Source organism: Ylistrum balloti, unplaced genomic scaffold (genome assembly GCF_031769215.1).
Source record: "Ylistrum balloti isolate Yb309-2 unplaced genomic scaffold, AGI_CSIRO_Ybal_v1 Utg371872, whole genome shotgun sequence".
In the NCBI taxonomy this organism is placed as follows: Eukaryota; Metazoa; Mollusca; class Bivalvia; order Pectinida; family Pectinidae; genus Ylistrum; species Ylistrum balloti.
The window spans coordinates 689,594-712,502 of record NW_026782925.1 but is presented as its reverse complement, the minus strand read 5'-3'; the positions used below and the strand labels follow the sequence as shown (position 1 = coordinate 712,502).

At 34.0% G+C, this 22,909-nt stretch overlaps 3 protein-coding genes across 3 annotated transcripts; 2 read left to right on the top strand and 1 right to left on the bottom strand.

Moving 5' to 3' along the window:
* Nucleotides 1–4,651: 4,651 nt before the first annotated feature.
* LOC132563819 (oxidoreductase HTATIP2-like) lies at nucleotides 4,652–11,206 on the top strand. Its single transcript, XM_060228574.1, has 6 exons — nucleotides 4,652–4,700; nucleotides 6,743–6,943; nucleotides 7,867–7,974; nucleotides 9,023–9,160; nucleotides 9,463–9,524; nucleotides 10,079–11,206. Exons 2-6 carry the CDS (start codon nucleotides 6,755–6,757, stop codon nucleotides 10,296–10,298), a joined length of 717 nt encoding a protein of 238 aa, XP_060084557.1. The 5' UTR covers nucleotides 4,652–4,700; nucleotides 6,743–6,754; the 3' UTR covers nucleotides 10,299–11,206.
* Nucleotides 10,162–17,429, top strand: LOC132563812 (oxidoreductase HTATIP2-like). Its single transcript, XM_060228563.1, has 6 exons — nucleotides 10,162–10,171; nucleotides 14,521–14,725; nucleotides 15,317–15,424; nucleotides 16,381–16,518; nucleotides 16,787–16,848; nucleotides 17,210–17,429. The coding sequence occupies exons 2-6, from the start codon at nucleotides 14,528–14,530 to the stop codon at nucleotides 17,427–17,429; spliced, it is 726 nt and encodes a 241-aa protein (XP_060084546.1). The 5' UTR covers nucleotides 10,162–10,171; nucleotides 14,521–14,527.
* A 4,217-nt stretch (nucleotides 17,430–21,646) lies between these two features.
* On the bottom strand, nucleotides 21,647–22,888 carry LOC132563811 (uncharacterized). The gene has a single exon (XM_060228562.1). It carries the CDS (start codon nucleotides 22,886–22,888, stop codon nucleotides 21,647–21,649), a length of 1,242 nt encoding a protein of 413 aa, XP_060084545.1.
* Nucleotides 22,889–22,909: the final 21 nt, after the last annotated feature.

Here is a 22,909-nt window from a genome sequence, read left to right as displayed (position 1 = left end):
TATAGCAATGTATAACATTTGCGCATGAGCCTATATTATAAAAATCATTATGACGCCATTAGATCATGAAATGTTATCACACGCACGCACGCACACGCACGCACGCACGCACGCACGCACGCACACACACACACACAGACAGACACACACACACAAACACGCACACATACACCTTATGTAGACATATGGAACCAAAACGAATTTACTTTGAAATGAAGAAAAGAAAAAACTATTTTCGTTTCATGATTTTATATCATATTCTATATATGGTATAGCATAAAAATTAACTGACAATTCAACCTTGAACTCGCGATTTTTAAGCTGCTAATGTGACATTTCTAAAAACTTTGCTCTACAAATTAAAGTTGAATTAGTCTTGTCTTCTATACTGTAGAAGCCATTGTATGGATTCTGTTGTAAAATAATTCACAGTTCTATTCAATTACTTCTGGACAACATTCGGCGGTCCTCCTGCCAGGTGAGATTAGCAACAACCAATAAAGAGACATTGCTCAGCTTAATCGTGATTATTTACAATGCGATAAACAATCATTTGAAACTACAGTTTTCCAATTCTAAATTGGATCACGATGATATAACAATTGAACTACTCTTTTCAATACAAATAGTGGGGCAGCTCGATACTGACCTTATACACATCGTTATAGCAGCGACAGAATCGTACCGGAAGCGATAGATGGCGCCATTTAGACAGCATAGTCAAAGAGAACAGCAACAAGCAGATGATAAAAAAATATGTTTTATTTACTTTTAGCAAACATACAAATCATGCAACATTACATCAAGATATTTCAATAGTCTTTTCATATTTTTCTTTTATATTTAAACTAAGAAAACCTTGCGCACTTTCAACCGGATCCATGCATAAGAAGACCGTATGCTCTAGCACGTGCACCATTGCAATACGGTAACAGGTACTGGGGATGATGATGCTTTTACAATTTAGGTCTGGATGCAGAAATTTGGATACTTCATGATTACCGCAGAGTTCTCAAGGCTAAACCTTCAGCATATATCAGGATAAATTTCCTTGCCAAGCGCTTTCAAAATGAAGTGACTGGTTTTAATAAAAACCACACTTTAAGCTTGTGTATATATATCTAAGTATGAAAAATTATCACTTCTCTTACCTGCACTGTCATGCGCGGCACAGACAGTGAATCGCCACTGCTTTGTGTCGACTGAAATCTCCTGAGCACTCCTGGTGAACACCACTGGCCTTTCAGAACACCATTTCAGCACAACAAGATCTTGTGAATAGGAATCTATCAAATACCGACAAATACTAAATATGTTCAGATTTTCTCTGCGTCTGATTGGATAAGAGATCGCCTCTTCCAGTTAGATATATAAGATATGGACTTCCTTATCCTAAATGTAGAAGAGCTGGACCATATTGGCATCAATCTATTGTAATTTGTTTTAGAGGATAATTTGTGATAATGTGAATTCATTAGTTATCGTTATTAGTGGTTACTCTAAATCCACGAATTTAAATATCCTTGTGACGGTAACCAAATAAAAATCGACATGTATGATAGAACTAGTGGATTTATTAAGTCAGATCTATACCCGAAATAAAGTGCCAACGAATATATTTTGAAGAACAACGAAATTCGAGAGCACCATGAAAATATATTGTAGTATTGTAGATAAAGTAATTAGTAAGCGTCTTCTGCTTCATCAGTGAACTACAACTGTCGAATCTAACCATCAGTGCAACATTAAGCTGGGAAAAATAATGAATCAACGTAACTATTGTTTTCAACATCCATTACCAGAATTTAAAATAAATTGTTTGTCTATATCTGCCCGTTCGAGTGACTTTATATATTGATATGAGACAAATTTTCTCTTTTTCTTTCATTTCTACGTCATGCTCTTATCTTTATGACGTCACAGAATAATTACTGTTCGTGTTCTTTGTTATTTTACATCGAATAAGGTAACTGACAAAAGACAGAATTTTGACACGAGTCAACAAGAATTGTAATATCCGATCTACGATATGTCAAGAACGCGATACCAGGCATCATTTAATCAAGTCTCTGTTGTTATTGTAAACTCTTACTATCCTGTTTGTGCTGTGTTAGTATGACTTACATGTAAGTGAGTAATCCAGAGTTCTATAAACTACAAGAGAACCATTGGATAGTGTTGATCTGAGGTGTGAAAAAAACAACATAAAATTTGAAATTGCAAATTTTGCATAAAAGGTATAAAATGAGTTAAAATATGCCATTAAGAAATGAAACCTTTTTACAGACGGACAGTGCTCCGTTTTAATCAGAACTCTTTGATCAACTAATTGCTAATGGCTTATATCTCTCAATATATTTGTTTGCTAAACAAAGGCGAAAAATGTTAAGTTGTGGACGAAATAGATTCCAGCAAAATTTGCACTTGACCATTATGTACTGAATACGCATCGTAAGAAACACTAATACGGGTATAACAATATCCGTGGTCACGAGGACAGAAGCTAAGACAAGAAACCGTTTAATACTACTGTTTAAATTGGTAACTGTGAAGGCATTTTGATGAAATGATTTAACGACACTATGATTGTATTTGGTTACTTACATATAAGCAGGATGACAAAATAAAAAAGACAAATACAATTATTTTTAAGAAACTGTTAGGCAGGGCACTACGGAATTGACAAAAAAGAATAGCTTACGTAACACTGACTGCCTCGTACGCACGATTTAGTACATATGTCTCAAACGTTAGACTTGCTATCTCTTACGTACCACTAAGTATCTCGAAAGTAAAGCCTACTTTCTCGTACGCAACACTTAGTATCTCGAACGTTAGGCCTACTATCTCGTACGTACCACTAAGTATCTCGAACGTAAAGCCTACTGTCTCGTACACAGCCCTTATTATCTCGAGGGTTTCGCCTTTGTCTCGTACGCAACACTTAGTATCTCGAACGTTAGGCCTACTGTCACGTACGCAACACTTAGTATCTCGAACGTTAGGCCTACTGGCCCGTACGCAACACTTAGCATCTCGAACGTTAGGCCTACTGTCACGTACGCAACACTTAGTATTTCGAACACATTTTATCTCGAACGTTTATCTAAATATCTGGTCCGCACCACATAGTATATGAAACGTTAGGGCTACTATCTCGGACATACCACATAGTAGTATATTAATCAATAGACCTACTATCTCGTATACATTACGTATAATCTCGAACGTTAGTGCTACTGTCTCATGCAAATCACTGAGTATCTTGAACGTTAGTCCTACTGTATGTACGCACTCCTTAGTTTATCGAACGTTTATCCTATAATTATTCTCTCGTAAATACCCCATTTTATCTCTAACGCTAGGTCTATTGTCTCTTACGCAACATATAGAATTTCGAACGGTAGTCCTACTATCTTTCTCACTACATAATATCTCGATCGTGATGCCTACTGTCTCGTACGTATCCCATAGTTTCTCGAACGTTAGGTCTACAGTCTCGTCCGCACTACATAATATCTCGATCGTTAGGCCTACTGTCTCGTATGCACCTCTTAGTATCTCGAGCGTTAATCCTATTATCTCGTGCGCACCTCAACGTATTTCGAACGTTAGGTCTACTGTCTCGTACCCACCACTTAGTATCTCGACCGTTAGTCCTATTAAAATTAATCGGTGTTGAAAAATAACAGGGAAGATTCCAAATCTAATTGAAATTTCTGTCTTGTGATTAATGTGGCCTCGGATGGTGATGACTGCTACTAATGTATTCCGAGGTGTTTCTAAGTTAAGGGCAAAGTAAACAGGAAAGTGGGGTCATATTTACAAACATTAATGGACGATATAGATATGATAATGAGAGTGTAGTATGTGTTTAAACTCATTTGAATTATCGTACGACAAGGTACAAGAAATAATTCAATGTCCAATATATATCTACCATAAATATTACAGGTTTATGTATTTCAGTGACAGATGTTACTAAGCTTGGGACATTGCTTATGACTACTTGTAAAATATTTTGATCATGGACAGTTATTTGTGTTCAGTTTCATTCAAACAAAATTGCCTCGAAAAACAACAAGAAAATACCAACATGTCAACATAATCAGAAACCAAACCCCGACACCCCCCTACCCCATATAACGAATTGTATCAGTTCGGCTAGACGCCGGATACGCTGCTAAGTAACGACTTTTCTAAAAACACAAAATTTGTTCGTCATATTGAACGAATGCTTCATGATACATAATAATTTCAGTAAAATTTGATATTACGCAAGACGTTTATCAGTTTTCTTAATCTTTATTTGAATCCTGTAAAGAAAATGATTTTTCTTATATTGAATAAGTGATTTTACACGAGTTAAACTATTAACCATTTGATCAATATATAAATAATAACACGCGATATAATGTTGTTTCGGTTTTCATTTTGTTTGTTATCTAAGATTTATCCAAAATCGATGTTAAGAGACATGTTTGTATCTGTACGAAAACGTGGACGAATTACGAGAGTACTATGTGTATACACATGAAGACGGTAGCCTTGTACACGTGTCCCGTTTCACCGATATCAGCGTTACAGTTTGTGACCCCGTAATGTTTTAATGTTACTGGTATGCGGACAGCCGAACGATAGATCAGATCGATTGGTTGGAATACTGTTGTGGACCGTTTCTCAAATAAGATTTCAAAAATGTAAGTATACTTCCTACTAACCCACTTGTAATGGAGTAGACACAGCGATCGTATTTACATATCTGTATATATATATACTGTTGAATTGGTCACTCGTAATCAGCTATTTATAGCCATTCTTTATGATGTTTACAAATACCGGTTATATCGACATTACCATAAAATTACTATAATTACCGTAGATTTGGCTTATATATATTGGTATATACCTTAAACTCTTTAGATATATGACAATTTTTTTAATTTAGGATGTAGTGTATGTGTTTATCGGAAGATTAAAGGAAATGACCTATTTGTACTCTGAGGATAGGTCACTACACTAAGCCAATACACTAATCATGTGGTATTCGACGTACAGCTGACCGCGAGGTGAAAGATAGGATTACCCTTAGAAAGGGGAGATGGAACTAATAAAAAAACCCACATACACACAGATATAAATAACCTTTAATGTGTCAACAAAGATTCAGTGTTTAAATACATAATGGATAAACAAAATGTTATCGTTCTCAAGCTGACCCAGTTATGATACAGATCGATGGTCATATATCCGTTTGTGTATAAGTTAAATATCCATGCAGATGTTTTTATCCGATGTATTTACTATATAAAGATTTTATGTTTATGTATAACGTATGCCTTTAGTATTTTAGCATTTTTAGAATTATTTACATTGCAAGAACATATCCCCATGTTTATCTGACCCAAGCTCACATTCTTCGTTTGATCAATTAAGCCAAGTATGCGTTTCGTTGACTACATGAATATCTTACTATCCCAGATCCTCGTTTTCGCTATAACACAGAAAAGTTCTGTAGTTGAGACCTTTACTGAGGTAAAGGTGTACTCTGGTTCCCAGAAATAAAACATCACTATTTTACTTAGAAATTGTAGACATGAAAGCTACATAAATATATGATTCAGCATTAAGTTTGCACCACGCCAAACAGGTGTTCGTGTATTGACAACTGGTTTGATAACTGTTTATCCAATTTGATAACAGCTATTTTTTATTTGCAGAATTTTCTTATCGTAATGAAATTAAGTCACATTTTTAAACTAGATAAAAGTACTGTGTTGGGATTTTTGCGGAACCGGCTGATTATTTTCAGTTATTATTGTTAAAATAATGCTTTACTGATATTAGCAGAGTTGAAGAATGACTGAGAATTTTGAGGAAAAAGTCAAGCGGTACAAGGATATGAGAAAGACAGCTTTTGTCATCGGCTACACTGGGGAGTGTGGGGAAGACATTTTGTCATGTCTTTGTGGCGGTTTTTTTTTGTTAACCCCACATTGGCTGTTTATTATAATTACTAACAAATAATCTTTTGTTCGTTTTACGGTTTTTGTAACTGTAAGATATGTTTTTAATTTCATAAATAAATACAAAGTCACCCTCTCTGTAAGGATGGCCTTTTTCATTCATACTCATTGTTGTGTCGTTTCTTGTCGTAGTGTGCAGATACATAAAAGGCAGCAAAGGCATTAGCTTAATTTATGTATCGGAAACACTATACAAGATATTTTTATTGTCAAATTTTTTGTTCAATAGATATACGAGTTATTTCCCTTGATTTTTTTTCAAAAAAATAACTAAGAGTTATGTCCCTTGAATTAGAGGGTCATCGGCCATCTGATTGGTCAGTTACTTTCGCGCGGATGCTGAGACCCCTCTCATAACGCAGCCATCTTTAATTGTATCAATACGTAGTTCAATTAGTGGAGTGGACTTGCATTTTTTTATGCAAAATTTACCCACCCACTTCCACCCTATCATCTGTTCTATAGTAACGTTATTTATTATCAGCAATTGTGGCGGTTTTTTTTGTTAACCCCACATTGGCTGTTTATTATAATTACTAAAAAATAATCTTTTGTTCGTTTTACGGTTTATGTAACTGTAAGATATGTTTTTTAATTTCATAAATAAATACAAAGTCACCCTCTCTGTAAGGGTGGCCTTTTTCATTCATACTCATTGTTGTGTCGTTTCTTGTCGTAGTGTGCAGATACATAAAATAATGCTTTACTGATATTAGCAGAGTAGAAGAATGACTGAGAATTTTGAGGAAAAAGTCAAGCGGTACAAGGATATGGGAAAGACGGCTTTTGTCATCGGCTACACTGGGGAGTGTGGGAAGGAGCTCGTCAAAGCCTTGTCAAAGAATAAGATATTCAGCAAAGTGGTCCTCGTCGGTCGCAGGAAAGTGGACCTCAGTCCTGATCCTGGACCAGAGTTTGTATGTTTTTTTAAACTGTTCGTTTTTATATCATTGAATTAATTTCTTAAAATCACTCTCCTTTTCCTGAAATTCGAATAAATAATCTAATTTTAATATTGGTGTGTAATTCATTTCTATAACATGTTGACAGACTTGTTTACATTTAAACAGCACGCAGGAAATTATGACGTCATATACCTAAACTGCATCGTACACACTTTATACGTCGTGATTGACCTTAAGTACCAAAACTTCCTATGTTACTCATTTCTTTAATAAGCTATATCGATATTTACCATAGTCACTGATCATTATATTTATATATGATAACTGTGGGGCTCGACTACCGTGGTTCCTTTATGTCATTTCGTGGACATGTGATTTCTTGGATGCAATACAGTTCTATAAATTTATTTATACCAATTTCAACAGTTCTTGAATATGTGTGAATGCGTGGATTAAAAGTACCAAGGAAATCAATGAAAAACACACGAAAGTTAATGAATTTACTGTACAACACAGTTATCGGAATAAGAATCGGGTCCTATCCCTTGTTATTACCCATTGGATCCAACAGAAATAAAATAAATACTTTATAATCTTTCTCAGCAAGAACTAGATAAGCATGGCTAAATAAATATATAAGTATTTTGAATATATAAGTATATGTCCCTTTGTTGAATCGTTAAAAGGGCAAGACAAACGCACAAATACATCGTTTACGAAAAGTCAAAATATTATTTCATAATAATCATAAAATCAAATAATTAAATTATATGAATTACGAAATTAATTTTTCATATTCTTATTCTGGTAGATTTTTTTCTGATATTCTAACTGTTCGGAGGGAGAGTGATGGGAAAGGTTTGTGATTTTAGATATTTATATTTCGCTATCATTTTGATGCTTGTAACGAATAACAATTTAATGTTTACCAACAGGAACAAAGAATTGTTGATTATGATAAGCTGGAGGACCACACAGAAGCTTTCCAAGGAGCCCATGTAGGCTACTGTTGTTTGGGTACAACAAAAGGAAAAGCAGGAAAGGTAATGCCGTAGTGCTAAGAAAGTGGAATTCATGTGTCCATGAACGACATCTGTTTATATGTTTTTCATAAAAATGCGGTCATTGTGAGCGAATATGGAATCGTATTTATGTTTATCACATAGGGAACCTGCAGTAATATGATTCTTTTACTGATAGCGTATTACACTTGTAATAATACTATTGTTATGTCACCTGTATATGACGTCACACGATTGTTTCGATGTTGACAAACATATAAAATGTGTTTAAACTGAAGTTTACGCTGGTCGTTGGTCAGGATTTAGAAACACCTTTTGTAAAATACGCAAAAATAAATATATCAGAAATGTGTTTATCTGATATTTGACAGACATGAAAAAATAAATCTATGATGATAAATTGGAACTAAGCGAATAATCTCTTTATTCGTCAATTTTGACAAAAAATAAATAATAAAAAAAAAACCATGCAATTGAGTCACTGTCAATAGCAAAAAGCAAAAGGAAAGAATGAATGGGAAGCGAAAAACTACGGGTTAACAGATATCATTGACGTGAGCTTCAGATTATGTTCAATAATTGAATATTATTGGCCGATGTCAAATTGTACATATCCATTGAAGTTAGCTCTATTCCTAGTTTATGGGTTCCATGCAGGATGTTGGTACTTCAGAGAGATTAAGTTAACATCATTTTCACTGGGAAATCGTTTTACCCTTTTCAGAGCCTGCCCTTTTTTTCCCTCGCGAAGCCATAAGTGACCACTACAGACATTTCTGCATATCAAATATTGTACAAAATTGAACTTAGATTATGATGATGTTGATATGTATTTTCATTTTCCATTCTGTTTACCTTTGTTATAAGTGACCATTACATGATAGCCACTGGGCACTAACAGCTCTACCGTTGTATCACGAGGTTAAAATCTATACTTATTTTGAACTGTTTTTTTTTTTTTTTTTTTTTAAATATTTCGGTATTTTCTTTATTTCTATCACTGACAACAACACGGAAGTCTTCGCCAAAATATTTTGCTAACTTTAAATGTTTGTTTTACTTTTTACAGGAAGGTTTTATAAAGGTAGATAGGGATTACGTAATTAAAAGTGCAGAAATAGCAAAGTCAAATGGCTGTCAACATTTTAGCGTGATAACAGCTTCAACCGCAAATAAGAACAGTATGTTTCTCTACGTAAAGACCAAGGTTTGTAAATAAATAAAAGTATACAAAAGACACACATGCTAAAGACCTAAATTTTGAAGCATAGCAGGCGACTGAGGAAAACTGAAAGTGTAGGACAGAAAAGTCAAATATAGACATACAATGAATTTTCCATGTAATATATTCATGTATTTTTTCCTTTTTAAATGAAAAAAAAAATCCTCAGAAATTAAAATAGATACAGAAATTGTCCACTTCTAATAACTGTTTTTCGTATCTGAAGATCATATATCTAATGTCATACATTGTGCATTAATTAGGTATTATTTTGCTCTGTGTTACAGGGAGAAGTAGAAGATGCACTGAAAAATATGGCGTTTGACAAATTAACTATCTTTAAACCAGCGTAAGTATTAATCGCATTCGAACAAATACATATTTGATGTCTTCTGTTTGTTTGTATGTATGTACGTTTATGTTTAGAGAATACGACTAGCTTATCCCGAAATGCTTTCGACAAGGTTTGGATTCGGCGCATTTCACATTTGATATCACGGAATTATCATTAAAAAATCGTTTGATTTCCACAAATTCCGTATACTTCGTTAAGGTTTGAACACTCTCCCTATTTGCAATGCTTTCATTACTTTTCTGCTCTCTTAGTATTTTTAGTTCGCTTTTGACCATGCCATGGTCTGCCCTAAGATTTTACATGGTATTTTCCTTTTTTAAATTTTAACAATATTATGAGACAAGGACACGACCACACCTGGTTACGACTTTTTAATATACTTGTCCACCTTCTACTCGGTAACCCTGTAATTTTATGATTTGTCCACTGTGACGTGGACATTTCCCTGGAAATTTAACCCTGTGTCAAATTTCCTCGTGAAATAAAGCCACTTATCCAACCCTCCCCAGCTTTCTTAAGTACAAATGTATTTCATTCTATATATTCAGAGTCCTGTTATGTGATCGTGCAGAAACACGCATAGGAGAACGAATTGCAACGACTATTATGAAACCCTGGACAATGATGTTTCCCACCACTGGGTCAGTACCTACAGCGTATGTGGGTAGAGCGATGGTTATAGACACAGTGACACCGGGTGATGAAAAACTCAGGATCTACAACAATGGCGAGATACATGGATTGGTCAAACAAGACGGAAAGAAATGACGAGGCCTTGAAAAGCAAAAAGTGCATATCTATTCTCAAAATCATTGGCTGATTTTCGCTATCCTCTGTCGATGTTTGGGAAAATTATAAATTTTTGCACAGCAGGGAAATTCGGAATCTCGACATCGTCATTAGTATCGCTTCCATATTTTACACTTAATTTGCTTATTGTGAAGTAGCAGTTACTATTGATGCTGATTTCGGGGTTTCACCCGATCTAAATATATTTATCAAACAACCATGAGCTGATGAAAAGTTTAATATTTTCTAATAAGAATAAAAATAAATCGGGTTTTAGAGCCTTCCGAAGGTATGAAGTTTTAAACATAACGTTAGATATACATTGTATATGAATTATATAGACGTACGACGTATTGTGATAGAACTGGACCTTTCTGTGAATGGTTCAGTTGAACACATTTCCATTCGTTAAGCACATGAACTAGTTATTTTTATCAAATACATCCATTTTTCAAAGAACAAAACACACTGTATAAGTCAAAAATGTGTGCTTATGCACGACAACCATGTCAAGGATTTGAAATCGATGTAATGAGAAAAACATTTATATGAATTATGTTGGTCAAGATATTTTTAATCCAATAATCGGGTCGGCTGTTCTCATTACATGCTGTGATAAGTGTATTGTGGGTAATGAAGTTCGAACGACACTTCCTGGTAAGGCAGATTATATGTGCAGCATGAGAGCTTTTATTTACCATGAGACACTCGCTGAGTTAGCCTTTAAAGCATAAGATATAATATTTGATTCAGCAATTTTGTTGTTTTTGCTGCTGCTTTCGGGCATGCAATATTGCAGTTCTAGTCTTAATATACTTAGATCTGCAATGTGATCTACCTTATATTTACAAACACATAGAACTATATGAAACATTTTTCATTTTTGTCTCAAGACATCTATATATGTTTTTCATTAAAATGATTAACTCTTTTCAGTTCCCAAATGACAGATTGGATTACTGATAAGCCTTGGTCGTTTGCATTAGTCATTGTTATCAGTGGTGTAGTACCTATCGCAACACCGGGTCTTTTTTGTTTTTATACTTTCCTAAGTGTCTTCTTGCATATTCTTTTATATTTTGCCTTCGTCAAATAAATTTTGTTTTCCGGTTCTGTTGACATGTCTATATTTCCATTTCCCCCTCTTTTTATTGTTTTTGTTATTAATGCTTTTGTTTAAATTAAATACCTTTGGTTGTCAGAACACATCAACTACTAGACTTTTGAGTGCTAAAACCAGCAGTGTAATAAAGAATTATGGATAAATTGATCCACGCCGTATGTGTATTTGGTGACATCTTGATAGTAATTAACTTTTCTATCGTTTTTATTATGACGCTGTATACCGGTGTACATAGTACAAGGTTATTTTCGCTCTTGTACCATTAATCACGAATTTACCTCATGTTTATTCCGCCCTGTGCGAAATATATAAAAAGATTATATGAGTAAAACAAATTTTCGACCCCATCTTAAAATCGATCTTCTTGTTCATGGCAGAAAGGTGCAAAATTAAACATAAACGAACATTTCCCTGTATGCATTATTCAATTAATATTGATAGTCTAGATATGTAGACATGTATTTTTAGTAAGTTATTATTTCATAATGCTAATGATCAATGGAATATCATACTTCGTATTGTCTTTACAGCTCACATATTAAATAAATAATGTTTTTAATAAAATTCGGACGCAATCTTGTCTTTTCCTATCATGGATGATTTTTCATGAAACTAGACACACAGACGCTGAGGAATAAATTTAATAGGCCGTCAGCAGCAGAAAGATATTTTAAGTAATGAATGAAAATCCATGTACAGTAAGTAATAATAAAAAGGGCCGTTTAAATCGATTAAATCTTTGAATACAATTCCTAATGTGAGCAAATTGTCTTATCGGCATTCGAAAGTTTCAAATTCTCCTTGTTATTCGCTGTGACCGTTTGCTCAAAAGGTTAACAAAAGCTACTTTGTTTTCAAGTATATTTTACGGATTAATTTTGTCAATCGTCTATTTCGTATTTATATTCGTAAACACAATGTCACTGTTAATAAAGAATACAGGGAGTTTGATGTAAATAAACAATTTAATTATGACGAAATTAGTGTTAAATGAAAGCATGTGACTGTCTTGTCATGGGATTTATAGTCGTTATAAATGCCATTTAAAATAAATCCAGCTGCTGAGAAGCACTTTCTGAGGGAAAAATACTGATTTTGTAAAACAAAAGTCGGGTCAATGCAGCAAAAGGTATATCCGATTTATATTACAATTCCTGATGCGCTAAGTTTAGCCCACCCAAATGTACAACCTCATAACATGTTTCATAATATATACATATCTATGTATATTAAGTTTTATTATTTTTGCTATTTTATGAACCATTTTCGCTCATATAGATAATTTTATTGGTAGATAGCCAAATAGACTTCTACAAGGGGACACCGCCTTACATTAAGCATGACTATTCATTGAGTGATAAACTTAACAAACAAAAATTGCCTAAAATAATCCATCTCTTATCCATAATAAATAATCATATTGATATCAATTTAGTCTATAACTACTTGTAGCCGGAGTAGTCGTGCAGGCGTTGTTTTTACTATTATTAGCACTCTTTACGGAATGCCTATACATAGGGCTCCGGGTAGTGTACTAGCCTTCCTGATAAGACGGTGAAGTATTTATGCTACCTAACGATTTTACATAAAGTGACGAACAGGTTGGTCAACGAGTAGCATATGTTGTTCAGATAGCTTTAAGTGGAATCTAATCATAAACCGATCATGTAAGTATATATCATATTCTGTACAATTTTACAACACAGTATGCTAATACGATTATTCATTTAAGCATACTTGCTAACGACGCAGGAAATACTGGTAATTTGGCTATTCATGACAACTCAGCATAGATTTACTAATCCGCCATATTTGTGTTACTTAAGATCCTGGTAGTTTAATTATATAGCTGTAGTACTGTAGTACACAACATATTAAAATTTTCAGTAGCGTGATCGTGTGCTCATTCATGAAGATTAAACACATATTCGATTACATATGTATGTGTACAGTAACCTTTAAACTCGGTGAGTGACCTGTGGTATACCCGTTGATAATAAGGACTTACAAACGAACCGTATTCTTATGTCAAATATTTACGCTATCTTGTGTCGAAATCGATTGTTACAAACAGGTAAGCAGCAAATTCATCGACAAGTTTAAAATGATGATTTTTTATGATAATAATAACAAATAATAACAAAGGGATCAAACATGGTGAACTGGGTTTTTTTTTATATAAAAACTTGACAATATTACCTGTGTCCAGACCGATTGGTACAATAAGAAAACGTAAGCAGCACATTCATTGATAAATTAAAAATCATGAAATGTTTACGTTTGTATATCATTGATAAATCAAAAATCATGAAATGTTTACGTTTGTATATCCATTGATAAATTAAAAATCATGAAATGTTTACGTTTGTATATCCATTGATAAATTAAAAATCATGAAATGTTTACGTTTGTATATCAGAATACAGAACAAGTGACTCTCAGCTGAGCATCACTAATGAGTTCCAATGCGACGAAACAGCTGCATGATACAGATTAATTTATTATTTGTTTATTCTATGTTCAATTCTGAATTTCTATTGCAAGTTCTACTAACATGTATCTTGTTTGTGCAATAATGAATGAATCCGATTCTCTTAAGTAAGGAAAAGTAATTCATTAAATTATTCTTTCAATAAAACGTACAACTAAAAATCATAAAAAATACCAACATAACCACACTCGACTTCAATACAATTAGGGCAAAATATAAACAACGAAAAGATTTACACGGAGAATCCTGATAAAGTACAAGGAGAAAAAAGCCAAGGTGTTCCGGAAGAGCAATTGGTTTCTTCTACATCGATGGAACCCGCCATGTCTCTCAAAATTGTTGTTTAACTTAAATAGTTTGGAAAATGCCATCTTTACATTAACAGCAAAATCATATGACAAAGTCATAAAAGGTTCTAAAAATAATTTTACTTACAATATTTTTTTCTCTGTTGTTATCAAATTTCCCTTAATTTACACACTTGTTCGGAATGGAAGTTTTAGAAATTACTTAAAGCGATATTGAAAATGTATTGTGTTTTTTCATGGTCTTTGATTTGAATAGGGCTTTTTTATTTGCATAATTAGTTGGCGGATGTTTAAAATGTCAGAAGATTTCGAAGAAAAAGTTAAGCTGTATAAGGATATGGGAAAGACAGCTTTTGTCATCGGCTACACTGGGGAGTGTGGGAAGGAGCTCGTCAAAGCCTTGTCGAAGAATAAGATATTCAACAAAGTAGTCCTCATCGGTCGCAGGAAAGTGGACCTCAGTCCTGATCCTGGACCAGAGTTTGTAAATATAACCATACTCCCTTAATTACAGCATAACTCTTTTTTACTTAAATTACAACATTGTTTTAATAGCTGAAATGTATATTTACCTACTACTGAATCCTTTCTGTATCTTTGTATGATATATGCACGTTTTTATCTGGAAAATTGTCTGTTGTTTTATTATCATTATCATCATCATTTTAACTTCAACGCACAATATTTGATAATATTCTCTGCACGATCGAATATTTTTATCACTTGATTTAGGGTATTAATATAACAGCAATGGTTACGAAACACATCAGAAGAAGTGTTGTCACACAGCATTCAAGATAAAAAGTGCTCTTCGACACATCTTTTTTTCAATACCAGAAATGACCATTAACTGTTGTATTTAAACACTTTGTCATTCCGTCATTTTTTTTACAAATTAATTTATTGGAATCATATATTTCATAAACGCTTATTCTCAAAATACAAATGTACATCATTGATCGCGATACGTGTAACATTCTTACATTCTTCATGGTTTTATTAAATGTTACTTACTATAAGGTTTTCATTTCCTCTTAAATACATGTGTGTAAGATCTTACAAATTGCTTTAACAGGAACAAAAAGTTGTCGATTATGATAAGCTGGACGAACACACAGAGACGTTCCAAGGAGCACATGTTGGCTACTGTTGTTTAGGTACTACCAAAGGCAAGGCAGGAAAGGTAATGACTTAGTATGTGTAAGCTGAATATTCTGCATATAGCCATAACATCGAGCATTGTGTGGTCAGGTGTCGCACTATTAACAAATTCGTCTTTCACTTCGGCGTTCGGGATTCGATTCACTGAACCGACATGAGACTGTATGGGGGCCCCTGGATACACTGAATTTCCTCTCAGAGTAAGACCAGACCCCTCGCCTGCTTCCATTCGGGCCAGCAGGAGCGATCGATATATTTTGAATTAGTTTGTTTTGGAATTGTTGTAAAATAAGTTTAGTTTTGTTTTAATGTCTGAGTAGATACAGTCATAAAGTTATGTTTCCTTTGAAAAAGATTTAGTGATTTTAAAGCGAAATGTTTTATCGCAGTCTACATGGCGGTTTAACACCAAAATTCGCAAAATATGTTGTCAAACCATTACCATGGATACTGTAACCGCTGCTATGTGTCCTAAAACAACAAAAATATACCAACATGTCAATATAAACAGTGCAAAATAAGTATTATCAAAAGAATACTTAACGCGGAGACCATAGGTTCTGAAAAAGTAAATGTCTCGTGCTCATCGACAACAACCGCCATGTAACAAAGTAATGCCAGGACACAAATATGAACAAGGTAAACAACAACGTAAACAAAAGGTATACTAACGAGCATCGATCGAAAACAATGTCATATCGCACAAGGATATCGAAATTTCCCAATAAAATCATTATAACGACCGTAAATTTTCCCCACCATTTTTTCTTCAAAATGCTTCTATCGAAACCCTCTGTTGTAACTGTTTATACAGGATTGACAATATTTTAAAGAACTTAATTGATCATAACTGTTTATTTGTTGATTTGTTTACTTGTTTATTAATTTGTTTCGATTTAATATCATCGATCATTACTTTTATTTGAAGATATTTATTTCAATATCTTATTGATTTCGTTTGTTGTTTTCCATTTACAGGAAGGATTTATCAAGGTTGATCGGGATTATGTGCTAAAAAGTGCCGAGATTGCCAAATCTAACGGCTGTCAACATTTTAGTGTCGTGACGGCTTCATCAGCGAATAAAAACAGCACATTTCTTTACATAAAGACCAAAGTATGTGAGAATGGGTTGGATTGTTCATAACGTCTCTCCGTTTCGCTCTCCTATTCAATGTATTGAATGCTTTATATTTTCGAGAGCGATTCGTTTTCATTAATTCCGCGGGTACTTTTAATCAACGATTCCATATATCAGCAACCGTTAAAAACATTAATTGTCTTTTTCGTCGTTTCTTTCTTTTCATAAATCCACCAAAATTGAGCTCCACAAAAAGAAATGATTTTACTGTGAGTCAAATACCTTTTATAAATCTCTTATTCAGGGAGAAGTGGAAGATGCTCTTACAAAAATGGCGTTTGATAAGTTGTCTATCTTTAAGCCAGGGTAAGTGTTGTGTTACAATGATGGTCGTGCAAAATGTTGTTACTTTATCATGCTAACCGCCGGACACGAAACTAGTGGCAAACATTTGACTGATTTCAAGTATTAGTCTTGGTTTTTGTAAACATGTAGCGAGATAATAACGACATAATAAATACAGATATGTCAGATCCTGAAAGATTACCTTGAAAATACGACCAGGTGTTCTGAAAGAGTGTGCATCTTCATCGACAACATTCGCCGTTTACGTCTTGCTCATATATCATTGATTATAGCAGGATTTTACTTGAGACACACAAATGAAAATATGTTTTCCAAAACACGGTGTTCTTAACTACATGTGTGTGCCATCATCTCAATTCAGATTGCTGTTGTGTGATCGCGTAGAGAGTCGCATAGGAGAACGAATTGCCATGATTTGTATGAAACCCTGGACAATGATGTTTCCCACAATTGGGTCAGTACCTACAGCGTTCGTGGGTAGAGCGATGGTTATAGACACAGTGACACCGGGTGATGAAAAACTCAGGATCTACAACAATGGCGAAATACATAGATTGGTCAAACAAGATGAGAAGCAGTAATGATTGTTGCGGAATTGTTGGAGAAATGTTTGACATGGTCAAGCAAGATGAGAAACTGAAATATCTCCAGGATGTTCAGAAATTGTGAGGTATTTGACATATAACATTGGATGAGAAATAGAAATGAGACAGTGAACGAACGCGAAAATTTTCCGTATATCTGTTATCAAAGTGTTTGAATGAACCCATCTCATCTATATATATGATATGTATAAAACAAGCATTTAAACAAAATATGTACCATTATCCATGAATTTCTAATGTATAATACCGATATTTAATTAGTATATATTAAGAATATATGCTATCTTTTCTTGATAACTCTTCAACTAATTATTATTATGTATCGATATTGACGTCAAGTGAGTGAAACGTATTTCTCCTTAATACATATATATTTTTTCATAAATTATCCTGAAACTCTCACTGTCATTGTCGAAATATACCTGCAACATATATTTTCGCGGTATTTGTATTGACGGAAAACAGCTGTATTTTAGCATTCATAAGTTGGAAATACTTTCACCACTAACACCCCGCCAAAATAATGATGAAGTCTTCGAAGGCACGAAATGTATTTGATGACAAACTGCATCTCATGATTTCATAGACGCAGACAAAACGAAAGCGTCCGATGGATTTTTATTCTTAGGCATATAATGTCATATTTATGTAATTCATCGACATATCCATGAACATATATTGATATAAACAAATACATTTACAATGTAAACAGTGGTTTGAAATTTTCATAATCAGTTAAATGTGATGTTTGGTTTAAAAGTAATTTCATATGGTTTTACTTTTACCTAGATATTTTGATTTCTTTCTGTTTGTTTTTTTTATTAATAAATATTGGCTTATATACTTCCCATAAATCTTTATGTTGTTACTTCCGATAGTGACGAAATAAAATTCAAAATACTATTGAAAATGTCTTACTTTTTAGTATACAATATTTAAAAGACAGAGATGTCTTATTTATTGTTTGATAATATTGATGTAAATATAAACTCTTTGTGATCATCGAGAAATTCGCATTAACAACTGATCATCAAGATAAAAGGGGTTTACAACACACCGAGACTCCGCCAACACACATTTGCTACATATATCACATGATCAACACAAAATACAAAAGGATACCATCAGAATTTAAATCTTGATGTAGATGGAAGCATATGATGTCTTGCGAAATAGATGTGTTTATGACTATATGAGACCCTGATATAACAAATCTCGACAAATCAAAGAGAGTGCATCGCTAGCCGTCTGATTTTATAAACAATGCATTTTCATTCGATGTAAACCACCGATATAGACTTGGAATGTATTGCCAACTTTATAACAATGCTTTGCGAAGCATACATATGTGGAATAGCGCGACCGTGTGTCTTAAACAAACAGGTTGTGCTTCTTTATCTTGGTTGATATACTAGTGTCGGTGATTCGGGTTCGATTCCTGTGAGGGTACTCGGCTCGGATGAGTATTTTTGCCTGTTCTAAACATCGGCGCCCAACAAAATCCAATGGTATATAGTATTAAGCGTCTCGGGTGATATTTCTAAAATCTCACACCACCAAGCTGTATGATAAGCGTAATGATTTCAATTTTCTTATTGTGAATTTTCCATTTCTGAATAGCAACAACCCTGAATCCCCATTCTACGTTTACATGTAGCAGTTGATTCTCTATTCAAGGGCATGTTCCCTTCATTACGATTTCCGAGCAAGATGTCGTCAACTGATTGGCAAACTCAGAACATAGGGTTTCAAAATACGTAGGTTGATAAAAATTATAGGGCAGTTTAACGGTCGTCTTAGTGATATTATAGAAAAATATTCTATTTCTTTGTGTGATATGAAGCTGAATGTGTTTGATTGTCATAAGCTTGCTTGTTGGTTCCGTTGTTGTATATGTTGGTCTCATTTTCGAACGTGACATTACTGACTTGGATTGACAAAGATTTACATGGTGAATGCCGTCGATGAATCAGAGCATGTTCACGCTTCCGGAAGACTTCAAGTCTCATTCTCCTTGTACTTATTTCAGAAGTGTCCGTGTTAAACTTTCTTTTCTTCATGTTATGACCTAGTTTCATTGAATTTGAGTTAGGATTGTTATTATTTGATACTTTGGCATTTTCTTCTTGTTTTGTACTAAATACGTCCCTATTTTTCAATCGACCAACCATGCATCTTTGGCCCAGATGGCGGAGTTGTGAGTTATCAATAACATCCAAAGAAATATTAATCTTTTTAAGTCTAAGATTTTGTCACTCATCATACGTTACTGCGACTGTCTAAAAAGATAATTTATTTTACTTCTAATGTTGTGTAATCGAGGACTGCACACACGGCTTCGCTTAGTACACGTGCAATGGTTAGCTGAAGCTGGTGAACGAATTGGTAACCCAATTGTTATGCAGTGAGTATGATGTTTTAGTAGGAATTTTCGAAAACCAGATAACGTAACGTTAGTGTACATTCTATACATCTTTTTTCATTCAGCACGTTGGCATTTTCTTTGTTTTTTTGTTTTTTATGTGTTTTTTTTTCATACAAACAGAACCCGCTGTGACTCATGTACATGAAATAAGTCACATTTCAATGTACTATTCACTACCTTTTATATGAGCTGAATACCTGAAGATGATCCCAGCACCAAAGGTAAAATTTAAGTATATCTGTAAATTGATTATCAATGTCATACGTTTAAACTGCTAATAAATCAGTAAATAGTGTTATTAAACCCCATCATAAAATACAATGATATACAAAACACCGCTGATATGTAATTAACTATTTCATAGTGTATATTTCGACTCAGATGCTTCGTTTTCCATGTAAAAAAATCAGGCAAAATTAGATTTTGAAGTCATTATCTTGTCATTACATCTTATTTAACGTTTTGAAACTTTTAAACGAGAAAAACCTAATAAATTTTGATACTTATTAACTACAGGGATTTGTGGAGTGTTTTGTTGATTTTCGTTGTAATATGTTATACATTTACCTTTATCATATTTTCTCAGTTCTTAAAGTTATTATCATTTTGCGTTTTGATTCGATATTAATTTCAAATAAAAAAATTATATCTAATAATTGATTAATTGAAACAATTAAGTGACGAAAACTGAATGTGATCGAACGAAAAGTGTAAATCTTAATGGGGAGGTACACAAGTCTCAAGTACATTTAAGAAAAGAGAGAAAAGGCGATTATACGTAATACTGTAATTACAGAAAACATTTATTTATATGATTCATTTTATTTCGTTTGCACTTTATCTTTCCCTACATATTTCATAACACACACACTATTTGACGTTCCAAACCTTCGGCCAGCTATCACTATCATTTTCACTATTATGCTTTTACATCAAAATATTCAATCATATCTTTTCCAAAAACACATCCTATACCCCGTCTCACAGCAATGCTAGTTGTTATGTAATATTAACTATTGATGTTTCATACTCATCGTGAAGTATTAACAGTTTCGCACAAACAATACAATGGTTAATATGGTTCATGAAGTGTTCTAAATAAAAGCGTGAGTGTTTGGGTTCCTGGGATGTGGGGAAAGCAACAGAATTGTCGCCTGCTTGGTAAATGAAGTTTGACAATATAATTACATCCAATTTCAAAACGATTGATATAAACCTGTAACATTGATATTGAATTAATTTCAACGACAAAAATACATAAAAAAGGTAAAATATATATTTTGTATTATTTTAATGAAGGACTTTTCTTTACTGATTATATATATAATAAAATATTCATTCAATATTGCACAGTATCATTTATATAAGACATTAAATACTGATGTGTCTTTATTTGCTTAATTGCACTTATAGTGTCACACTCGCATACACCAAACTACAACAGTCATATTTCAAGGGTCAATACTAATGTCACGAAAATTCGTTAATAAAAACATTCTCGTTGTCATGAAAATTAATTAATAAAACATGCTCGTTGATGGGCTTCAGTTTCAAATATTTAAACAGAGACAGAATGAGTACAGATATTATTAAAAGATAATGTTACTAAAGTACTGTAAAGATATTTGGCGAAAAAATAGAGCTGCTATCAAAGGTTTTTAAATATCTGCATAAATTATGATTTTAATTCACATACTCATAAACATAAGATATCGAGGTCTGTCTGTCTGCCTGTCTGTCTTGGAACAAACGATCGTGTAGTAAGATATTAAATGTTCTGGTTCTTGTCTGCCACACACTCTGAGAGGTACCGTAGTAGGGGTTTTGGAAGTGGAAGTTTCTCAATATCCTCGGCTAAAACGGAGTCAACAATCACGTCCCTACAAATGCGCTTCAAAGATTTCGTCCCTAGGAAATATGGATGCATGTCTTCTAAATTGTATATTTTACCACCACAACATGCATATCTTCCACTAGTGGATATCATTGGCATATACTGAATGAATAAAGTTGGAGAAATGTACCAAAATGATCCTAACTTGTCGTAACAGTCAGGGTTGAACCAGTATGCTGTCACTATCTGCATACGACAGATGGAAGCAACGGATTGAGGATGTACGGCTGTACCAATGACACTAAGAACTAAAGCCGAACCATCATTCATGAACTGCAGATTCTGAAATTTTCCTGGAAGTGCTGGACAGTCTGTTCTGAATTGTATAATTTTAAATAAAACGTAATCTTTATAGGGTTTATATAGACTGATGACTCCACGATCTGACGAGTTGCTTGTGAACACAACCAAATCGTTGTTGGTCCTTGGATCAAATACCACAGATACCTTGTGACACGCAAGTTTCAGCTGCTCGTTCAGATTGTCACATGTCCTTTCCGTACATTCTGATCGTTCCCAGTTTATATTAACCATGGACACGTGTTCCACGCTACTTCCGGGAGCATACATAGTAGCGTACATCTGGTTCTGAATTATCAATAAAAAGTTTTCATCTGGACTAATATGGCATTCGTAAAGCTGGGGTTTGTTTTCTGGGCAGTACTTGCGATCATACACAACCTTACACGATGCATCATTTAAACTACATATAAAAAACTTGATGGTGTCTTGACAAAGCACCTGGACAACTACGAGATCCTTTCGAATTCCTGCGACATTACATAGTTGTAGACCCGTGTTTTGTAACAAACGTGAAGATAGAACATTAAGCTCCCTGTCCTCATAAAGAATAATCTTTACCGTCTTGTCATGAGTTATATCAATAAGACATAAAGATGATACGCGTCCGAATTTCTGAACCTGAGCGTGGATGTGGCGGTTATCTGTGGTATAGGGTTGTAAGTTATACGACAAACAACACATATAGTCGCCTGTTTGACCTGCCGCTCCACCGGGAGATGACACCAAGAACGGCAAACATGCACTAGTATTTGTAACCAGGCTACCGTTCGATAGGTGCCGTTGTCGGTGAGTGCTGTTAGCTGAGGCGCCCATGCCTACTTGTTAGATATCTAG